This window comes from Cupressus sempervirens, chromosome 3 (genome assembly GCF_028749045.1).
Source record: "Cupressus sempervirens isolate cs-2001-9-10 chromosome 3, ASM2874904v1, whole genome shotgun sequence".
Taxonomy (NCBI): domain Eukaryota; kingdom Viridiplantae; phylum Streptophyta; class Pinopsida; order Cupressales; family Cupressaceae; genus Cupressus; species Cupressus sempervirens.
In genome coordinates, this window is record NC_143120.1 from 884,763,273 (window position 1) to 884,786,144 (window position 22,872).

The 22,872-nt window shown below is 38.4% G+C and overlaps 1 protein-coding gene across 1 annotated transcript in view; it reads left to right on the forward strand.

Annotated features, from left to right (window-relative positions):
- The window catches only part of LOC149569630 (putative polyribonucleotide nucleotidyltransferase 1, chloroplastic), a 316,486-nt gene that overhangs the window by 165,522 nt on the left and 128,092 nt on the right, over positions 1 to 22,872 (forward strand). The window contains exons 13-17 of the mRNA XM_089822341.1: positions 10,345 to 10,437; positions 10,846 to 11,024; positions 11,287 to 11,470; positions 11,627 to 11,674; positions 11,999 to 12,071. Coding sequence (XP_089678467.1) covers positions 10,345 to 10,437; positions 10,846 to 11,024; positions 11,287 to 11,470; positions 11,627 to 11,674; positions 11,999 to 12,071 — 577 coding nt within the window. The remainder of the gene's footprint in view (positions 1 to 10,344; positions 10,438 to 10,845; positions 11,025 to 11,286; positions 11,471 to 11,626; positions 11,675 to 11,998; positions 12,072 to 22,872) is intronic.

The window sequence follows — 22,872 nt, forward strand, 5'->3', positions numbered from 1 at the left end:
TTGATCAATGTGGTAGTTATTGGGACTGGCTTTGAAGCTTGGAGCGAGCTGTTACTTCCTTGCATCTGACGGAACAGTAACGGTAGGGCTCCTGCAGAACCCTGTCACATGTTACGCAGGAATTCCCTGTCCCTTTGATAATCGTGACTGCGGTCTCTGGTTCAAGAACCCAACCCTTGCGCTATTCGTGATATATGTCTACACTAGCAGTTGTTTGAAGAAGAAGATGCAAGCAATTCATGTGATCCTAACATTGAATTCGGTAGAAGCAATTCAAAGAACAGCAAGCGGTGGAGATTTGAGTCCGCCATCACCTCGTATCCATCATGCCAAGTAGACCATTGCACAATGGATGTCACTGCTGCTAAGGATTATCACCGAAGGCACAAAGTATGCAAGGAAACCCTGCTGTACGCCCGCAGAAAAGAGTTATATGCCCGTGGAATAGAGTTCGCAACGGACGGAGGACAAACCCGCGGAAAAGACACACGAAGGAGAAAAAAGTCTCCGCGGAAAGAAGTCCGCGGGGATATCCATCGATGAGATACACTGCGAACGGAGAACAAACCCGTGGAGGAGAAAAGGGTCTTCGCGGAAAGAAGTCCGCGAGGACATCCAGCGGAAAAGAAGTCCGCAGGAGACAATGGCCGCGGGACATCCAGCGGAAAAGAAGTCCGCGGGGACAATGCCCGCGGGACATCCTGCTCGTGGGGCACAGTCCGCGGGGTGAGCCCGCAGACAACCCTCTACTTGCTTTTTTTTTAAAATAAATTTTTTGACAAAAATAAAATAAAATAGAAAGACAGTACCTCAATTTTGCCTCCAAGCGTCGCCATTTTGCAACGACGACGGAGTCAGCTGGCCATTCTGTGACAGCGACGGAGTCTTCCTGGCATCATATAGTTGCAATTTAAATCCGTTGACTACCGAAGGCACCTCTTGCTTGTCCAATGTCTCCAATTTTATCACCCGATTGTTGCCGACCTCCCGGGTCTGATCTGGTCCAACCCATCTTGCCTTAAACCTTTCCTGTTTCATTTCATCCCGGCCGTCGTACTTGAGTACCAATTGCCCCAGCTGAAACCTACTAAGTTTGTCATGCCACGCCTTATGTCTGTTCTGTGTTACCTCCGTTGACCACTGTGCCTGCGGTCGTCGTGCATCTAACTTATTTCCTTGCTGTCGGCACCTTTCAACCAATTTTATGGTGTGATGCATTCTTTTCCTCCTATGCGGTCCATTCATCGTGTACCGAATAGTGGGATCTTTCTTTTTTCTGGGTCTGTATTGTATGTCCTTCCCTTCTTCAACCGTAACCTCCTTTGCGTCATTTGCTTCTCTGTATTCCTCCGGACACTCATTTTCCTCCTTTTTCTCACCTTCGTCGACCCTTAGCATATTACAAATGTTTACCGCATAGGTTAATTAAGAAACGCACACAGACAATGAACACGAACAATAATAGCAGAACTCTTCTTATTATTATTCGCATATGCCAAACAGTACATTATGCTTCCATGCTCCCATGATAAGATGAATACAATGTTTCCCGAAGGGGTTATAAATACTTTCCGAAGAACTTTCCCGAAGGAGTCCGTCGGCCACATACAACATGTTGCTACATAACAAAAACCTTTCCGAAGGGACCCGTCGGCTACATAACAAGAACCTTTCCGAAAGGACCCGTCGGCTGATACACAATTTCTACCGACGACATCATCCCCGTCAAAAAGAAAAGTCGTCTCCTGACGACAACAAAACAAAACTCAAACAACGAATACAACAATATTAATCTGCTACATCACTTTCACATTCATCCCGTTGCATCTTTGCTAACACAATACTGACTCCTCAAGCTGACCTTGATAGCCACCTGTGCTGCTTTCTCTGATTCCAACTCCTCGGTACCCTGAGCCAAGTGTCGCTGCACTGCCTCCAACTGGATGATCAGCTCCTCCCGAGCTCTCTATGCATCCACCAAGACAGCCTCACGGCCAACACCTACTCTCAGTGCCTCTGGTATACAAACACTCCATGCCTGCAGCAGCTCCAAGTCTTCTCAACTGGTCAGACTTCCATGACTGATATCTGCAACTCATTTCTGTCATTTCCAAAATCAAATCAGCACTTCAAAACCAAATCAGCACTTCAAAACCCACACAAAATTGCATGAAACACACCATTTCTGTCATTTTCTACCGATTCTACACTCTTTCTGGCAATTGTTGATGCTTCCCCTTCCCTGTGGCATCATCTGCTACTCATTTCGAACAACTTGAATCTGTTGTCGTTTCTTTTTTTTTTTTTTTTTTTGTATAGAAAACCTCCTGTCACTCTTCTATGCTACCAATGTATAGCTACACCATACATCCTGCCACTGTATTGACTCCTTCCTTATGCAATATCCTGTAACGTCCTCCAAAGTCTGAATGCAATAACAGGTAGAAGTCGTACGCCATATTTATCATTTATGCAAAACCCGTACACAATATTATACTGAAAATCCATATAGTGGAGAATTCTTTCAAACATGTATGGTGAATTGCAACCCTTGAAATGATTTTCACAATCCGTACATGCAAGAGGAGATTGAAAATCCGTACTCTGAAGAAGTTCGAAGGAAAATCAACTAACAAAGCCGTACCACCAAAAGACCACAAATTCGTACAACAGTTTACCTCTCTGAATCCGTACGGCAGGAATGATGGAAATCCGTATAGTGCATCATTGTTATAAAATCCCTGCATTATACATTAAAACCCGTACTATTCAAAGCTCAAAAATCCGTACATTGTCTTCACTTTAGCTCCTCTCAAAATCCGTACATCGTACGGATGATGAATTCCATACTACCTAAAACCCGTACACTTTCAAGGCTATTAAAAAAAAACTGTACGGATGCAAAATGATGAACTCCGTACTACCTAAAATCCGTACACTTTACAGGTTATTTTAAAAAAACCGTACGGTGGTCTCAAATTGATGTTACAATATGTAGCTCCTAAAAACTGTACACTCTCTTCAAATATTGAAATCCGTACACAAAATAAAACCATACATTTGCTGGAAATCCATACATGAGAAAACCGTACATCTCAGACTTTTCAATCTGCAAAACCGTACTCTTCCTCCAAACTCTGTACAATGAGCAGGTTAAAATCCGTACGGTGCTTCAGAGTTTAATTTAAAACCGTACACCAGCTTCCAACTTAAAAACCGCACACAATCTGAAGATTTCAAAAACCGTACAACTCAAAAATCTAGTGAAAACCGTACGGTGAGTAGACTAAAAATCCGTACGGTACTTTTTCTCTTTTCATTTTTTTTTTTTTAATAAATATATTTTAACAGCAGAGTCAGTTTTCCCTTTGACCGTCAGCATCGTCAGTCTGCAACGACGAAGGGGTCGCTTGAAGGTCATTTTCTGACACAGAAGTCTTTCGGCCGTGGTATACCTTAAGCTTCGAGCCATTCACCGCCTGAGGCACTTCTTGTCCATCCAAAGTCCATAATTTTATTGCTCCATTGTCCCCTACTTTCTGGATCTGATACGGCCCGACCCACTTAATTTTGAACTTGCTTGGTTTGATCTCATTCCAGTTGTCGTACTTCAATACCCACTGTCTGAGTTGAAACCTGCTACGACTGTTCTGTGTCATCTCCATATCGCCCAGTTTGTTCCCGAAGCTCGCTACCATGGACTCTGTCAGCTACCCCTTCTGTCCGTCAATAACACATTCACTTTGTACTACTACAACTTTTATTGAACCCTTCCTCTTTGTTGCCTGTGTAGACCGTATCGTGTGTCTTCCTTGTTGCCGGTACCTTTCTGCTATATCTGTGGTTCGACCTAATACTTTCTTCCTGCGCAGTCGTATAGTAGAATCTTTCCTACTTTTGGGTTTGTACTGTATGTTCTGTCCTTCAGCTTCAGTCATACCCGCGTTTCCTTCTTCGGCTTCTCTGTGTTGCTTTGAACATTCATTTCCTCCTTCGGCTTGTCCATGTTCCTTCAGACATTCATTTCCTCCGTCGGCTTCTCTGTGTTCCTTCGGACATTGATTTCCTCCTTCGGCTTCTCTGTGTTCCTTCGGACATTCATTTCCTTCTTCTTTCTTACCTTCGTTGATCCTTAGCATATTACAACTTGGAAAGAGCTCATAATCCTCTATCTACCAGTGGTAAAGACCATTTATTGAATCCAGATCGTCATCTCCTTCCAATCGTAGGACTCCCTACTGATCGAGTTCCATACTCTACCTCCTCTCATCGTCTTCTCCTTTAGAATCCCACAATAGAGCTTCTTCTCCAACCATCTGAGTGTGTAGATCGATGACATACTTCTGGCCTTTGCTTTCGAGTGATAAAGTATTTTTCTTCCAATCGTGTTTTGCCTTGGCTTGTATCAGCCACCCTCGGCCCAAAATGGCATCATATCCTTTCCGCTTCAGTGGGATCACGACAAAGTCCAACAGGAACGGTTGTGTTCCAATCGTCACTGGTTGCGCTGTGAGTACTCCCAATGGCTTGATTCCATGTTGATCGGCTGTTAACAATTGGAAGGTAGGTGGCCATAATGTCAGCTGTCCCAACTTTTTCCAAGTATCCTCTGGTAGCACATTGACACCGGATCCTTCGTCCACGATCGTGTCCGTTAGCACAATCTTGAGAATGCCCATTTCAACAACCGTCGGATAGCGTCCAAATGAAAGAGCTAACAGCATCGGGTCTTTTGCACTTGCGCCCCCCTGTTTCTCCTTTTCTTGCTCTACTGGTTGCTTAGCAATCGGGACTATATTTGTGAGGGTCGCACGGAGTTGAGGCATAGTGAGCAATAGATCATTTATCCTGACGGGTATCTCAGCTTGCAATATTTGTCGTACAATGTTCTGTTCTGCGCAGTTCCATACGGAGGTACTCTCCGTGTCCTTCAGGTGTGTCGTTTCTATCTACGTTACTTTTTGGATCTCTGCCCGTGCTTCCTTCAGTTTTTGCTTTTCCTCCATTGGATCGGGGTATAGCCTTGCCTGCTTCCGAGTGATTGCCAAAACTTCTTCCTCGTCCATCTCGATAGTAATCAAGTTTACTTCGGACTTTGGGCACTTAGCATCGTCATGATCGCCGGGTCTACACCATCGGCATAACAACTTTGGTGTGTTCGCCGTTGTGCACTCTCGGGCAAAGTGACCCCATAGATTACATGCGCAGCATTGAACTATCATCTGACCATTCGCATCATACTGAATTCGACTCCTTCCGCCTGTATTGTTGTTGTTTTGACCGCGCTGATTGTTTCTGTATCCGCCCGATGTGGCACCTTCCGTATTGGTGTTCCCGCTCCCTCCTGCCACAGACGCTTCCTGCTCGAGGAACACTTGTTGTGGTGTTCTTGATTTCAGGTTGAAAGGACATTCCTTTACCGAGTGTCCCAGAATTTGACAGATCTCACAAAATTGCTCTTTCGGGCAGGATCCCTTCGTATGGCCTTCTTTCTTGCACTCTGTGCACCATAGGTTATTGCCTTTAGTCTCCTTGTTCATGTTCTTGAACTCCATCATCCGAATCATGTCCTTCTGGAGAGAACGAACTTTCTTGCTGCTGCCTTCATCGTCGCTGCTATCTTCTCTTGAAAGCTCATCGTCATCTGAATCGGATGAGCTAGTCTTCTTCTTCTTCTTTGTCTTCTGTTCACTTTCGAGGTTCAATGCCCGATTGTATGCTTCAATGTATGTTGATGGTGGCACGATCTTCATCTTCTTTTGCAGCTTCGGACGAAGACCTTCAATGAACCATCTTTTCTGGAGCCCATCTACCGGCTTATTCTCCATTTTACTAATTAAGTCCTTCAACCTCCTGGCAAAGACCCGTACTGTTTCATTCTTCTTCTTCTTGGTATTGAATATCTCCGCTACAATTTCATTATCGTCGCGCAGAAGTTGAAATTCTGCGATGAACTCCGTCTTAATGTTATCCCAACTGTTTAACTTTTGCAGATCTGTGTCAGTAAACCAATCAATCGCAACACCCCGTAGGGTAGCGGGAAATTGTCGGATCCATTCGTTTGTATCTGTTATGCCATTTGCCCTCCAGATCGTTTCACATGTTTTACAATGTCGAATGGGATCGGCTGCTTCATCACCATCAAATTTAGGCAACTTTTCCTTTGGACCTGCCATTATCACTGTATGTTGAGGGTTTTGTTGTGTACTTGTGCTGTTTTGCACTCCTGCGTTGTTTTGAGCACCCGCGCTGTTCTGAGCTCCCGTACTGTTTTGAACACCCGTGTTGTTCTGCACACTTATGCTGTTTTGGACACCCGCGCTATTTCCAACACCCACACTGTTCTGCTCACCCGCGCTGTTCCGCACACCCGTGCTGTTTTCTACACTCGCTCTGTTTTTGGCTTCCGCGCTGTTTTCAACACCCGCGCTGTTTTCGGCTTCTGCGCTGTTTTCAACACCCGCGCTGTTTGCAACACCTGCGCTGTTTGCAACACCTGCGCTGTTTTCAACACCCGTTCTGTTTTCGACTTCCGCACTGTTTGGTGAAGAAGAGGGTTCATCAACCGAAGCTGTTCATTCCGGAAGTATATCTCGGACGAAGAGGTCACTCCACGCTCGTGCTCCCTCGGCACTCTGAGCCGTGCGAGTCGATCTCCTTCCATCAGGATTCTTTTCCCGTGGCGTATGTAGGTTAAAAAACTCCTCTCTCGCTTCTTCCACCAAATCAAGCCCTTGTCTTGTCTCCTTCAACAATCCTTCCGCGCTGTTGTTTCCGTCGGCAATCTTCTGAAATCTCCTTCGACGCTCTATCTGTTGTGCCAAAATTAATTTTTCCTGCGCGACGCGTATGTCATCCTTTTCCTTTAGCTTATCCTTATTCTTGTTCAATTGATTCGGCATTTAATTTCCATTCGCCTGCTTGCGTACCAGGTCCATCGAGCACCTGTCCGGAGGTCTGCGGGAGGTGTTTCGCGGGCACCTGTTCGGAGGTGCTCCGCGGGCACTTGTACAGAGTCCGCGGGAGGTGTCCCGCGGGCACCTGTCCGGAGGTCCTCTTCTCGCTGGGTATTCACGCACCTTGCAAAGACCTCTTTCCAGTCTGCAGATGGGTGAATGTTCACAGTTTCAGTTGTTGTAAGCCTCCGTGGGAGAAAAAGAAAGATTAAGCCAGAGATATTATCGGTGTTCCACACAGAACATGGCCGAGGAAAACAAAAGCGATGGAAGGAGGAACTTGTAGAGAGTCGGAATAACAACAGACAAACAGAAGCAGGAGGGGTTGCTTAAAACAATGCATATAGACAATGGAACAGAATAGAAGAATTATATTCGCATATGCCAGAACATTCATTATGCTTCATAAGATCCGTAATAGTAGATGATTTACAATGATCCTAGATAGGATATAAATACTATCCGCTGAACCTTCTCGGAAGAGTCCGTCGGCCACAAACAGTATGTCTGCTACAAACTATTTACCCATCGGCTACAAAATAAAAAACACCGACAACAATCATTCCGTCGGCTACAGAAACACCGCCGGAACCATCCAGTCGGCTGACATTTCAGACCTCAATTGTTTTCATAAATAGTACAACCTAGCTCATCACTACTAGGAACATAATCCTTACGTACAGTCACCCTTGAAGTCATACAACCTCAACCCATCGTACAATCACCTCATACCCATACACACTCTCTCTCTAATACTTCGCTGTACGCTAAGTTTTCCATTTGGAGTTGCCCTTGGGAGTATTGCTTAGGCATTGTCCTCAAGCATTGCTCTCGAGTACTTCCCCTCCAGTGTTGCCCTCGGGTACTTTTCCCATGGGTGTATCCCTTAGGCGTTGCCCTTGGGTACTTCCTCTCAGGTGTTTGCCTTGAGTACTTTCCCTCAGATGTGATCCTTGAGTACTTGCCCTCGAGTATTGCCCTCAGGTACTTTTCCCTCGAGAAAAATCAGGTGTGCCATTGGCAACATTATAGTGAATTTCTCAACAAAAGATATAAATGGGAGGAGAGTTTATTTGGAAGGGGATATGGAGGGAGGAAGAAAGAAGATAACATAGGAATGAAAAGAAGATTAATAGAAGAAGAAGGGAGTCACTTTCAAAATTCAGAAGTTGTGATGAAGGGTTGTAATTCTTTCAAAAGGTTCTAATTCTAAAGTTTTTGACTCTTTGAAAGAGATGTAATTATGAAGGGTTGCGACTCTTCTAAAGAGGGAAAGTTATGAAGGGGTGTGATTCTTTCAAAGGGCAGCGACGCTGATAGGTTGTAACTCTTTCAAAGGCTTGCAATTCTAAAGGGTTATTTCTCTTCAAAAGCCTTGTAATTCTGAAGTACAGTTTGGAAGGGTTGTAACTCTTTCAAAAGGTGGAAATGTTTAAGGATTGTGACTCTTTCAAACGGACAATTATGAAGGGTTGGACTCTTTCAAAAGGTGAAAATGTTTTAGGGTTGTGACTCTCTCATAGGTTGGTAATTCTAAAAGGTTGTGACCATTGCAAAGGGTAGACATGGTGAAGAGATGTGGCTCTCCCCAACCTTGGAAGATATAAAGGGGGGAATGTTTCATTTGTTGAGGACTTCCAAGGAAGATCAAATTTGGGAATAATATATATTTTCTCAAATAACACAATGAAAAGTGGTGACTTAATCCATATGAAAGGTGGTGACCCTTCTACCGATAAAGTGTAATTGAGGATTCATTCCAAGAATTGAAACACAAACAAGAACAGAGTCTTCAGCAGATGGAATCTCCCATACTAGGGTTAGAATATGGAAATCAGATCTAAGTGTAGGCATGATCAGTAATGAAAGATAATGATTAACTTATTTAGATGAATTTTTAATGCATATCTTTTTGATGTTAAGAAACATTAAAAAGATGAATATAAGCTTGCAACTGTCTGTGGGCAGTTAAGGGAGAACTGCTAAGAGGGCACCCTATTGCAGTGACAATTAAAGAAAAACAGCTACGAGGGCACTCTACTATTTTGTGTTAGGGAGAATGCCAAGGGAATCCTATCTCAAGTCCCTATTCAACTCCTACGTTGGGGAACTCGTGGTGAATCATAGATAACTCCAACCACAAAAGAATCGAGGAGGACCGTGTGGACAGACTGCTATCTTAGGGCACCCTACCATACACCTTACTCAACATCTTCTATAATTGGCATTCACTTACAAGTTAAGTGCTGATGAAGATATATTCTCTTTTTCTAAGCCTTGATTTATTTCTGAATAATGTTTTCATTTTGATCTAATCTTACACACACACACACATATGTATATGCATGCATGCATGTATGTATAGGTTGACATTTGTGTTTGTGGTGAATAAAGGATTCAGGTTAGTAAACCCTATTCATAATTTGTTGCAAATTATTATTTTAGGGCAACTTAGGAAGGGGACATGACAAATGGAGTGACATATGAAATAAGGAATCATTGCAGTCAATAAAAAGGAATATAACAATGTATGTATTCTATGTATACTTAGTGTATGCTTCGTGTTTTCATACATTATTCATGTGTATACTTCACGTCTTCATACATACATTGGTGTACATTTTTTCAAATATATGTTTCATGTGCAGTTCTATTTTCAGGGTGTACATTATTTCAAGCATATGCTCCAAGTGCAGTTCTATTTTCAGTTGATCGAGAGTAATAGAATAACTTGAGTAAACCCAAAAGATATGAATTGATATGCAAACGTTGTCAATTCAAATTTATAAAAAGAGAACTCTTAATAACTTGACATGCTACAAAGACACCAAACATATCAATAACCAAGAGAATTGACGAAGTCGGACAGTGGAATTGGACTATGTAGACTAAGGCTGACAACTAATGGGAATCAGAATCAATTTAGCAAAGAATGAAACATCCAAAATTGGAATGGAGGAGGCCCTTTTGTTTTTCTCACCATCTCTTTGAGAACTTTCAAAATCTTGACATTCAAGTTATTTTTGAGAGTCGGTAATCATTTATTCTGAGTATTCCTTCTGTATTTAACCAAGGCTGTATAGCTTTTCTTGTGCATTGGAGTTTCAAACTAAAGTTAAGAGGCCAAAGGAAGACAGTTATGGCGACCAAGCATGCGGACATCTCTCTTTTCTATTAGTAGAATGCTGGGTATCAAACATATTTGATGGTAGCATTTAAACAGACAAGCACTTATTCCTTTTCTCGTTCTGTTTCTATATATTTTCTCAAACTTTTTGATTAATGCCATGTTACTTTTTTAGAGTATTTCAGTGATCCCATACATTATAATTTTTAATTATGAAATTGAAAGTGTATATCACAGTGACGTGCATTGTCAAACTTACAGTCATTGGCAGTGACTACTCTTGGAGGTAGCAACATGGGTCAAAGGTTAGATAATCTAACAGATGTCGATGATCTAAAGCGATTCTATCTTCAGGTATCTCTCATTTTGACCTATTTATTGTCTGAAAATGGTTAATGTTTTGAACTTCAATATAATGACTGTGCAGATACAACTGATATTGCATTATTACTGAGACTGAATTTTGAAAATATCAACGTGACTTCTCATCTGAATGTTTTCTTGTAATTATTTTGTCTTTCAACACGGCAGATGTATTCTCTCCATTTATTGTTCAAAACTTGGTTCCCTGAATTTTCCATGATAAATTGATTTCGTGTAGATATAGGTTGAGATTATCCATTACTGAAGTCCTACAAAAATAGACTTTGTCCCAACATAAAATTGAATATACTTCCTAAATTTCCTACTCAAATCCTTGTACACAAATTTATTAACTTCTGTGTAGTCATTAAATACATTTTACGATTCTTGATATGGCAGTACTCTTTCCCACCATCAGCTGTAGGAGAAGTGGGACGTATTGGAGGTCCTAGCAGAAGGGAAATTGGTCATGGCATGCTTGCAGAAAGAGCATTAGAACAGGCACTTCCTTCAGAGGATGATTTTCCATATGTAATCCGTGTTGAGAGCACCATCACAGAGAGCAATGGTTCTTCAAGGTTGGGTTGTGAACCATAAGTTAGTGTTTATTCTTGTATTTTCCTATCCAAATATTAATCTACTAGGGCATACTTACTCATTATACATATTCTTATAATATAGCAGCACTTACTTTCAGATTCAGAATTCTTTTCCTCTAGAAATATGATGACTTCTAGAATGGATTGCTGTGAATACTTAATCGAGGAGTTAATAAATGCAGTTTAACTAAGTTGATCACCACTGTGGGATGAAACTTAAATGTTTTTTTTTTCCCTGCAGCATGGCTTCTGTTTGTGGAGGCTGTTTGGCATTACTAGATGCAGGAGTTCCATTAAAATGCTCTATAGCTGGGATTGCTATGGGTATGGTTTTTAACACTCAAGACTGTGGGGGGGATGGTACACCGGTGATTCTTTCTGACATTATTGGCTCTGAAGATGCCTTGGGTGATATGGACTTCAAGGTTTGTTGTTGAAAATTATTTGCTTACTGATTTCTCTGTTTAGAAGTATATAAAAACACATAGTGGTAGACTTGATTACATGCTCAATTAAGTGCTGTATCATTGCCTTAAGAAAGTGATATATGACAGCTAACATTTGGATCTTTAGTTTTGCAGGTTGCTGGTAATGAGATGGGTATCACAGCATTTCAAATGGACTTAAAGGTTACAATGCTTATATCCTATTTAATGCACGATTTAGAATTGAAAGTAGCAATTAGTATATTTTTGTTTACATATACTGCAGAGGAATGACTGGATATTTAAAAGCATTCTAAGTTGCAGAGTCTTTCACATCAGTGCTATTCAGATACTCTAATTAAATAAATGCTTCTCTAGAAAGATGGTCCAAATTTTACCCTATATCTGTTCACATTTCCACATGTACAGATATTGCTGAACCAGTTAATTCGCCTTCATTGTGAAGATCAAACTGTCAGATTTTTCACTTGGTAACATACATACCTACATTTTTATTTGATAATGCAGATGACTGGGATTACAGTACCAATTATGAAGCAAGCTCTTACCCAAGCAAGAAAGGGAATATGCCATATTCTTGGTATGTTTTACATTGTTTGAAATAGTATTTTACAGCTTACATACTTTTCTAACCATCCAGTGGTTTTCACCATTAGAGTATTCATAAACTTAATAGAATTATGTGGATTGAATTAATCGACTGGCTCTTACAATTTTTGTAATGGAAGTCAATACCTTTCTCAGTATTTCTTTTTGCCTTATTTCCTTTCTTTTTCTGTATAATGCTCTCATGATCTACCTTCAAGCAGTTAGGATCTATAGAAGGAATATGCTCTGATACCAATTGAAAAGCATAGGTCATTCTGAGAGGGGGGCGAATTAGTATAATGACAATTTTTACCAATTTAAACTCTATCAACTACAAGAATCTTATTTACTAAATTCCAAAAATCGTGTGCTTAAGAACATTATGTTTACGTGGAAACTCTAAGGGGAGAAAACCACGACAAATCAATGCTTTTATATAATTCTTCTTTTACAATGTTTGTAGGGACCAACCTAATACAAGCACCAACCCCTAACTAAGTTTATGAACACCAACTCACTGCAAACACCAACTTCTACTTCCGAATGTGTGCATGCGAGTGTTCCAAAAGTTGTCGCGAGTCGGGCAAGTTGGCGAGCAGAGTCAACTCTGCTGAGTTTTGACAATTTGGCTGCTCGGCTTGCTGGGTTATGACCCTTGAATTGCCTAACTTGGCAAGTGGGAAAACTTGCCCAACTCGCTGTGTCATGTGCGTCAAAACTCAGCCGGTGAAAAGGAGAAGTGTACAACTTAAAAATAAAAAATAAACGCTATTTTAAGTTATTGTTTCACATTTCTTTTTGTTATAACCTTAAAAGGTTGTCTAATTGATTGGTATGGGAAGAGAGGAAAAGTGAGAGAGAGGAAGAAAAAAGAGAAGCCATAGGTTTGCAAACAGCAGGAAAGAAGAGCATCAAGGAAATCACAAATCGATTTGAGGAGGCCATAAACTTGCATTGGGAGCATTAAGGAGTCAAAGCAACACTCTTGACTCACAAGCAGTAAGTGTTAAACTTTGTAGATTTTATTTTGTATGTTAATGTATTTTTAATTGTTAAATTCCCATAGTTTTAATTTATTAATCTTGAATGCTTTTTATTAAATTGCATAAGAGAAGTAGAAAAATGGAAAACTGCAAATTACAGACCCTACATTTTTTTTAGAACAAATCTAAGAACATGTATTTACAATTTTTTCTCAAGAAAATGCTGGGTTTGCCGATTTGTTTTAATAGTTTATAACTTATAAAATTTTGAATTTTCTTATTGCAGTAGCGTTACCATTCATTTTTCATGATACCTAAAAAGGATGAGGCTTGGAAATATACCGAGGAAGAAAAACAATCAAACAAAATGATTTTTTGTAAAAAAAAATGAATTACTGTGGCATTGAGTGATTCGTATACTACGTTGCTGGCATACCTGGGCATGATATTGGTTTGTGCAATAAACAAACGACTGAGGCAAAATGTTATTGTTATGTCCTCTTAGAAATACATGAACAAGAAAAGACAAATAGGAAGAGGCAATTGGAAGAGTTGAGTGCTATTGGCTCCCATGCTCCTATATCTGCATCCGTATCTGCATTTGCATTTGCAGGTTGTGTTGGAAAAGGGTTTTACTAGGCCTCCCTTTAATCTTAATGGTAGTGCTTTTGCTCCTGATAGTGGCACTATTACAAATTGTTAGTGTAAAAGTCGAGATTGGATAGTTATTTTGTGCCATGCACTATTCCTAGTGCACAATCCTTGCTTGAGAGCATGGGTTGAAACAAGGAGATTCATGATATCACTGAAAAGTAAATTTGCAAACTTCAGTACTTTTGCAATATTCCATCTATTGCAACTAGTTAGTTCTTTTTATTTGTTTGCTTTAAGTTTAAAATTAAAATTTTAACTTTATTGTTAGAATTTGAGACTTTGAAGGTGAAGTCTACTTTGTCTAATCATAATGATTTATCATCTTGGTTCTACTTTGTTTAATCATAATGATTTATCGTAATGGGTATTTTGATTTTTTTCATTACCCCTCTTGAAGACTATTCTCAAGGGGCCTACTCTTCCAGGTCATATTTTCCATAGAATGTCAGATTCTTTGCACCCAATCATTCCCTTGACTCATATATGCAAGGGGATAGAGGATTCTTTACTTCTAGCATTGCTAGCAAGCAAGTTTCTAGCATTAGTACCAGAGAAATGGTCGCAAGGAACAATGACAAGGGTATGCAACATTAGTAGTAGACAAATAGAGTCAGCAGTTGGGAAACAAGGCATTGATGAGGTGGGCTTTCACTGTTTTTCACCTTAATTTTTTGCTCTTTCTCAGTTCTGTCCCATCTACACTCTAAATCAAGCAACATAGAATATTGCAAAACAATTTTTAAGAATAATTACCAAAGCCAAAAAACAAAACACAAAAGAAAAACCACCAAGGATACAATAATTTTAATGCATTATGGGACCCAACTTTGGTATGATAGATAAAAACCTTGTCATAGTATGCCATGGAACCAACTTGATCTATTTTTACCACTGGAATGAATAGTGGGGAAGGGGTTGGACCTAACTAGAATCTTCAAACCAAGCTGAGAGGCTCAATGGTAAACCCTCTACATTAACAGGGTTGGAATCAAACTTTAGTGGGTTGTCAGTGCCTTGATATTCGACTACTCTAGAAAGTCTAATAGGGGATTGGGAATTTGTTATGACAAATTTCCTCAACAAGCAGGCAGGACAAGTGAGAGATTAATTCTAGTATATGCAAAATAGCTCAAAGCTATACTAAGACACAAACATAACTAGAAGCTTTGGCAAACAGACAAAAAACAATTTGCAAGGATTTTTGGTGCAAGAGCATGCTAGGGTAGTTAGCAATCCTGTATGCAGGGTCTTTGAGCTCGGATTTATGGACCTATGGTTCATGTAGTTGGGTATATGTTCAAGGCACATTGGGGAACCTTGTCCTTAGTGCATATAAAGTTTGGAGTAATTGCATTGGAGTTAGAGCCTCTTCGATGGCTACTAGTAACATGTTCCTGATTTACTAGTAGACTTTGGAGATTGTTTCTGTGAGCTTCGATCCATGGAAGTTGGCTTATGCGCTCTTGGATTTGGATGGTTGGATGGAATGTGGACCTATGCCTAAGGGTACATACTTTCATGTTGTCATTTGAGTTAGTTGTGCATTGTAAATTTGGTGCCTATCCTAAATATTTAGTTATTCCATGTACTTAATGTCTATTGCAAGCTAACTTATGACTCAAGGGTTTATTTAATGAGTGTGTTTATTTAATGTAACTTGCTAGGGCGACTTGTGGCTTGGTTTACTATAAGCAGAGGGTCTTGTGATGTCTAGAGTCATTCATTAAACATGGAGTAGCTGAGAGGAGCAAAGTTTAGCAGAGCTAGTAGCTAAGTGTAGGCTTGGGAAACAAGAAGGTTGCTTGGTATCTTGTGAGCATAAGTTTAGATTCTTCTTGAATTTTCTGCCAGAGTGTGGGTCTGGGCTAGCTAGAGGTTGGATCTTGCGAGGTCTTGCAGAATTATTGTAATTTGATTTAGTTGAAATGTCCCTGTTTTTGGCAGGTCTACGCAGTTGATGGAGTTAGCTCATCATAGTGACCCTCGTGAGCTGATAGGGTGTTTTTGGGGTCCTAACTGTAGATTTACTATTTTTAGTAGGTCTATTTTTGGCAATACAGTGGGTGGCTTTAGCTGTTGGTTGTCACCTACGGTAAATTAAGTTAATAATTGCATGAGCTCTTATTTATTATTAAGTTGCATTATTATAATAATGTTTATATTATTATAATAATGACATTAAGTGATATTTCTAAAAAGTGTATTGGAAAGTTTCTAGTGTTGAGTTATTTTGGGAAACTTCCAGAATTTTTGAAGTGGAGTTTTTTTAGGAAACTTTGGGTTAACGAAAGATTATAAATGAGAGCTCATTTCATGGGGAAAACCACACTTGATTATATACTTGACTTTGTGCCTTTGTGGCTTTTTTCTGGGTTCTTAACTGTATGCCCTTGCTAATGTATAAGGGTGGAAAATCTTTTTTGCAATTTAGTTGCTGAGGTATAGCTAAGTTTTTCCTACTTCTCTATTGTTCATCACTGTATCTGAGAAGTGTTTTCATTCCACTGCTGAAGTATGGTGGATTTGATATTTGTTGGATTCTTCTACTATGTTCACTGTGGCTAAGGAGACGAACATCCTGGAGGTTAAATAATTGCTCCTATTTGGCACATAAGGAAGGATCGAGCTAGTTATTGTGATGTTAAGATTTATAGATCTTCTGATAGATAAAACAATTACAATAAATGAGGGAACAATAGATGGTCTTACTTGTATTATAGAAGTGCAGAGTATGGCTCCAAATAAGTATGATCTTTGACTGAATTAGTTCTGATCCTATCTCTTGTGGATTACTGATAATGTGAACCGTGTGCTGATTGTCCTGATGCTCTTGCAAATTAGTATTTAATGAAAAGTATATTGAAATATAAATATTGATTTACCTGCAGATCACTGGGAATATTATGCCATGTATTGATATGCTTCCACAACGATCTGCTCATCTTTAATATAAGGATGGAGAGCCACAACCACCGTAGAGTCATGGCGGCCACGTAGAGACATGTCTCTTCGGTGGTATGTTTTACAAACTAACAAACCCGATACTAATGAACCGTCGATTCATTATTATTAACATGCTGACACAAGTGTAAATGTCATACTGCAGTAATATTAATAAAGTCATATTGTCGATAGGCATTAGTCGAAGATTATGTTAAGAGTAAAAATATTAATCCAAGCACGCGAGCACGCACAAACACATATGGTGAGTAACAGTAACAATTTATCAAAGCATAAATACAAATTTTTATATCAGATAAACACTAGTTACTTCTATTGATGCTAAATCATTAACACTCCCTCTTTAGCAAGGGAGATGTAAAATACCATTTGAATTTCAGTATAGAAAATCTGATCACTTTATCTGATCTTCACACAATGAAATAGTTATAAGTTAGATAACAAAAATCACAAGATTATGAACACTTATCATAATGCATATTAAAATCTCTAATTGTCTGAAACAATATCTACAATGAGAATGTTACCTATGATCTCTAATTGCTTGAGGCAATGTCTAGAGATGTCCATGGTAATAACATAAGATTTCATAATCTCTAATTGCTTGAAGCAATGTTTAGAGATGTCCATAAAAATTTGTTACTCATGATCTCTAATTGCTCGAGGCAATGTCTAGAGATGTCCATGATAATAACATGAGTTCGTTATCTATGATCTCTAATTGCTTCAAGCAATGTGTAGAGATGTCCATGATAACATGCATATTATTTACAATATCGTCATCTTGTAAATAATTACCTTCTGAATAAATATGTTCATAAAAGATTATCACCTTTCATTACATATGATGCTATTAACAAACAATAGAAGCATAAACACACATGAATTTAAAATTCGATTTAATATTCAATATTACAAATTAATCATACCAAGTTTTTCTTTGGAGTATTTCAACTTCACTTTAGCAAAAGGCTTGGTAAAGATATCAGCTGTTTGCTCATTAGTACAAATATACTCCAACTGAATGATTCCTCGATTCACTATATCTCGAATTTAATGAAAAGGAATCTCAATATGTTTGGAGCGATTGTGGAATGCTGGATTGGTTGAAAGCTTGATGCAACTTTGATTATCACAGTGAATCATAGTGGGCTTAAAAGGTCCTTTAAACAAATCTGCCAACAACTTCCGTAACCATACCGCTTCTCTAGCACCCAAAGAAGATGTGATGTATTCTGCTTCGGTGGAACTTAAAGCAATTGAAGTTTGTTTTCTGCTAGACCAAGAAATCATGCTAGATCCTAGACTGAAGCAATATCCAGAAGTACTTTTACGTTCAATAGGACTGCTTGCCCAGTTAGAATCTGAATATCCATGAAGTTCAATGTTGACTTTCTCATATTTGATTCCCATTCCAATAGTACCTCTTAAGTATCAAAATGTATTTAGCTGCATGTAGATGTATCTTCTTTGGTGCACACATAAACTGACTCAAGGTGTGAGTAGCATAGCATATGTCAGGACAAGTATGAACTAAATACATTAAAGATCCAATAATTTGCCTATAGTAAGTAGAATCTGTAGGTTCTGATTTGATCACATCATCTTTCAACTTATGTAAATTTACTTCCATAGGAGTAGCTGCAGGTTTACATTCCATCATCCCAAATTTAGTTAAGATATCCACTGTATATTTTCCCTGATTCAGAATAATGCAGTTATCCTACTGCCAGACTTCTAATCCAAGAAAGTAATGAAGTTGACCTAAGTCTTTCATTTCAAACTCTGCTGTGAGTTCTTGTTTGCATTTCTCTATGAGATATTCCTCACCTGTTATCAACAAATCATCAACATATAACACAAGAATAATCATATCATCACCATCTATTTTAAAATATAAGTTGGGATCAGCTTCATTTTTGGAATATCGTAACTTCAGTAAGGAGTTGTCTATCCTTTCATACCAAGCTCTGGGAGCCTGTTTGAGACGATAAAGTGCTTTTTTTAAGTTACAGACATGAGTTTTGCTGTCATGAGTATTGAACCCATCTAGTTGCTCGATATAGACTTCTTCAATCTTGCCATTAAGGAATGCTGTTTTGACATCCATTTGGTGTACCTTCCATCCCTTGGATGCTGCAATAGCCAAGATGGTTTTGACTGAAGTATATCTAGCAACTGGAGCAAATGTTTCTTTATAATTGATGCCTTTTTCTATGAGAAACCTCGTGCTACAAACCTGACTTTGTATTTTTCAATGCTGAATCAGATGCATGTTTAATTTTAAACAGCCATTTGGAAGAAACAACTGATTTTCCCTTAGGTCTTGGTACAACATCCCATACATCATTTTTTAATATAGAGTTATATTCTTCAATCATTGCTTCTTTCCAAGACTGATTTGAAAGTGCTTCTTTCACACTAGGAGCTTCTGATTTTATAAGTTCAGTTAATAATGCAACATAGCATGATTGATTTCTTGTTCTTTTGCTCTCTCGCATTACTTCATTAGGTTCAACATGATTTTCTTCTATCATTTTCCTAGCCCAAAGTGGCCTGTTTTTATTATTGATATTTTTTCAAAATCTTCATGAATAGATATAGTGGAAGAGGAAGGTTTAGAATCATTCTCCCTCTCAATTTCTGTTTGTGGATCTTCTTCAGGAATAGACTCAGTAATGGATTCATCACTATTTTTGGAAATTTTAAAGGCAGTATCTTCTTCAAATTTTACATCTTTGCTAATTTCAATTGTTCTTTGTCCTGGAATGACGATTCTGTATCCTTTTGTTTCACTATATCCAATAAATATTCCCTTCTTCCCAGAAGGTTCTAGTTTTGTTCTTTTCTCTTTAGGTATGTGAATATAAACTGGACATCCAAATATTCTCAAATGACTTAGATCAGGTTTAATGCTAGTGAATACTTCCTTTGGAGTGGTGTTTTCTAAAGCTGAGTGTGGGCATCTGTTTTGTATGTAGACTGCAGCGTTAGATGCTTCGGCCCAGAAGGAAGTCTGAAGGTTTTGATCACATCATTACTCTGGCTGATTCGACAATTGATCTGTTTTTATGTTCCACAATTCCATTCTATTGAGGATTATAAGGTACAAAAAACTCCCTCTTAATCCCAACAGTAATGCAAAAATTCTTAAAAATATCAGAGATATATTCACCTCCATTGTCTGATCTTTGGGTTTTTATTTTATGTCCTGACTAATTTTCAACCAAGGCTTTGAACTCTTTGAATTCAGCTAAAACTTCAATTGATTCCGTTTCTTTCAAGAAATAGATCCAGGTTCTTCTAGAGTAATCATCAATAAAAATTATATAGAAGAAACATCCATTAAGAGAAGGTACAGACATAGGACCGCAAAGATCAGTGTGGATCAGTTCAAGGATGGATTTATATTTGTGATCACTTTTAGGAAATGATTGTTTAGTGTTTTTGCCTAAGGCACATCCTTTGCAAATATTTAAATGATCAGTTTTTAGGCTAGGTAAACCTTTTACAAATTTTCCCATGGATGATAAAGCTCGGTAATTAAGGTGACCTAACCTCCTATGCCAAATTTCGGCGGAATTTGTAGTTTCATGACTAAGAGCTAGTTTTAGATTTTGACTCTTGCAAAGTTTGTAAAGACTTCCATCTTTAAATCCGATGGAAATGGCTTTCTTAATATTAGAGTTATTCGGCCAAGATAGAACTCTGTCCTCTTGAAATGTGATCCTGAAACCTTGATCAGCAAGACCAGAAATAGGGACTAGATTTCTCTTTATTCCAAGTACATATAAAACATTCTTGAGATGTAGTGTAGTTCTTGAATTTAGTTGAATTGAATAGGAACCAATTCCTTTAATGGGAAGAGTAGAGTTATCTCCAATAGTAACTTCTTCTGAGGCTTGATCTGAGAAGGTATCAAATTTTTCTATGAAACCTGTAATGTGGCGAGATGCTCCACTATCTATGATTCAAGTATTGTGGTTAGAGTTTAATTCACTTGAAAGGGCTAAGTAGAAAGCATAGTTTTCTCTTCCTTCTTTCTCTTCACCCTCTTCTTGGATTTCTGCTAAGGCTGCTTGAATTGTTTTCTTTTCAGGACAAAATTTGTGGGGGTGACCAATTTTGTCACATTTAAAACATCTAACATTTGACCAATAACGTTGCTTGTAAGATTTGTTAGAGTCCCTTTTATTGTGTTTGAATTTTCTCTTCTTATTTGATTTTACATGAAGTGCTTGGGTTTCTCCCTCTTGATTTCTACTTAGTCCTCTTGAGACTAGTCTAGTTTCTTCTTGAGTACATTCATTTTTTAATATATCAAATTTTGGAAGTTTGGGTCGAGAGCTTAATCTTCGAATAAATGTTTCCCATGATAGTGGAAGAGCTTTCAGTGCTATCATGTTGAGTTCTTTGTCATCAACTCGACTGTCCATGTTGCAAGTTGATCTTTTAGTTCAGAAATTCTTAAAAAATATGAGGTGATTGATTCACCATTTTTCATCTTTATGTATAGTAGATCTTGTTTTAAAGTTAATAAGCTACTAGTATTGTTGATTTCAAGTGTAGTCTTAAGACTGGATATGGATGGTAGGATATGATCTTTTACAGAATCTATAATGATCTTCATGGCTTTGTTATTATGTCTCTTCCATGTTACTTTTTCTGGTCCATTTTTAGGCATAGACATGTTTGATTCAATAAATTCTTCTAATTCCATTTCCCTTAACATTATATTTACTCTAATTTTCCATGGAGAGAAATTAGATGCACCCTCAAGCCTATCTTCTAGTCTCACATGATTCACCATTTTAATGATTAGAGTTTTAGCCCCTTTTTCTTCTAACCAAAAAATCTGATATTTTAAATATTTATTGTGTAATGGTTTTTCTTATCAGAATGGCTCTAATTCGATGTTAAGATTTATAGATCTTCTGATAGATAAAACAATTACAATAAATGAGGGAACAACAGATGGTCTTACTTGTATTATAGAAGTGCAGAATATGGCTCCAAATAAGTATGACCTTCAACTGAATTAGTTTTGATCCTATCTGTTGTGGATTACTGATAATGTGAACCGTGTGCTAACTGTCCCGATGCTCTTGCAAATTAGTATTTAATGAAAAGTATATTGAAATATAAATATTGATTTATCTACAGATTGCTGGGAATATTATGTCGTGTATTGATATGCTTTCACATCGATCTGCTTCCCTTTAATATAAGGATGGAGAGCCACAACCACCATAGAGTCATGGCTCTACGTGGCCTACATGTCTCTTTGGTGGTATGTTTTACAAACTAACAAACCTGATACTAATGAACTGTCGATTCATTATTATTAACATGCCGACACAAGTGTAAATGTCATACTGCAATAATATTAATAGTCATACTGCCGATAGGCATCAATCGAAGATTATGTTAAGAGTAAACATATTAATCCAAGTGTGCGCACACACACACAAATATATGTTTGGTGAGTAACAATAACAGTTTATCAAAGCATAAATACAAATTTTTATATTAAATAAACATTAGTTACTTCTATTGATGCTAAATCATTAACATGTGATAGTTGGAAGTGTCATTTTGGAAATAAGTGTGGTATTAGGGGGTTTCACTTTGGACATTACTGAGGTATTGTAGGTGATTGGCGACATTGAAATACGCAAGTTGCCAAGTAAATCTTCTACAATCACGTGGGTAACCCATGAAGTGACATTGACATTAGACGTCTTTTATAATTTTACTGCTGTTGTAATTGGGATCTGAATTCATCATTCGGATATTGGGCGTGAAGTCTGGTTGCATTTGAAATTGGAGGTGGCAACTGCCAAATATTGAAGCCACGTGAATGCATTCTATACGTCCTTCCTAATTGGAGGCAATTGCAAACATATTCAGCAAATAGGTTCTTGCAAAATATTGTAATTTGATAATAAGTTTGCTCATAAAAACTTGTCTTTCCTTGTCTATAAATTTAAATAATTCTAGAGTTGTTTTTATGGTCATTGTGTTCTCCATTGTGTTAATATGCAATCTAAAGAATTCAAAGAGATATAGTTTAAATAAAATAAAACAGTGGAATTAGTTCATTGGCTGTCTAAGATTTGTAGAGGAAAAACCAAGGGTTTTTACATTAGTTGTGCCTTGTAAACTTGAGGCCTGTCCTAAGTATTTAGTTATTCC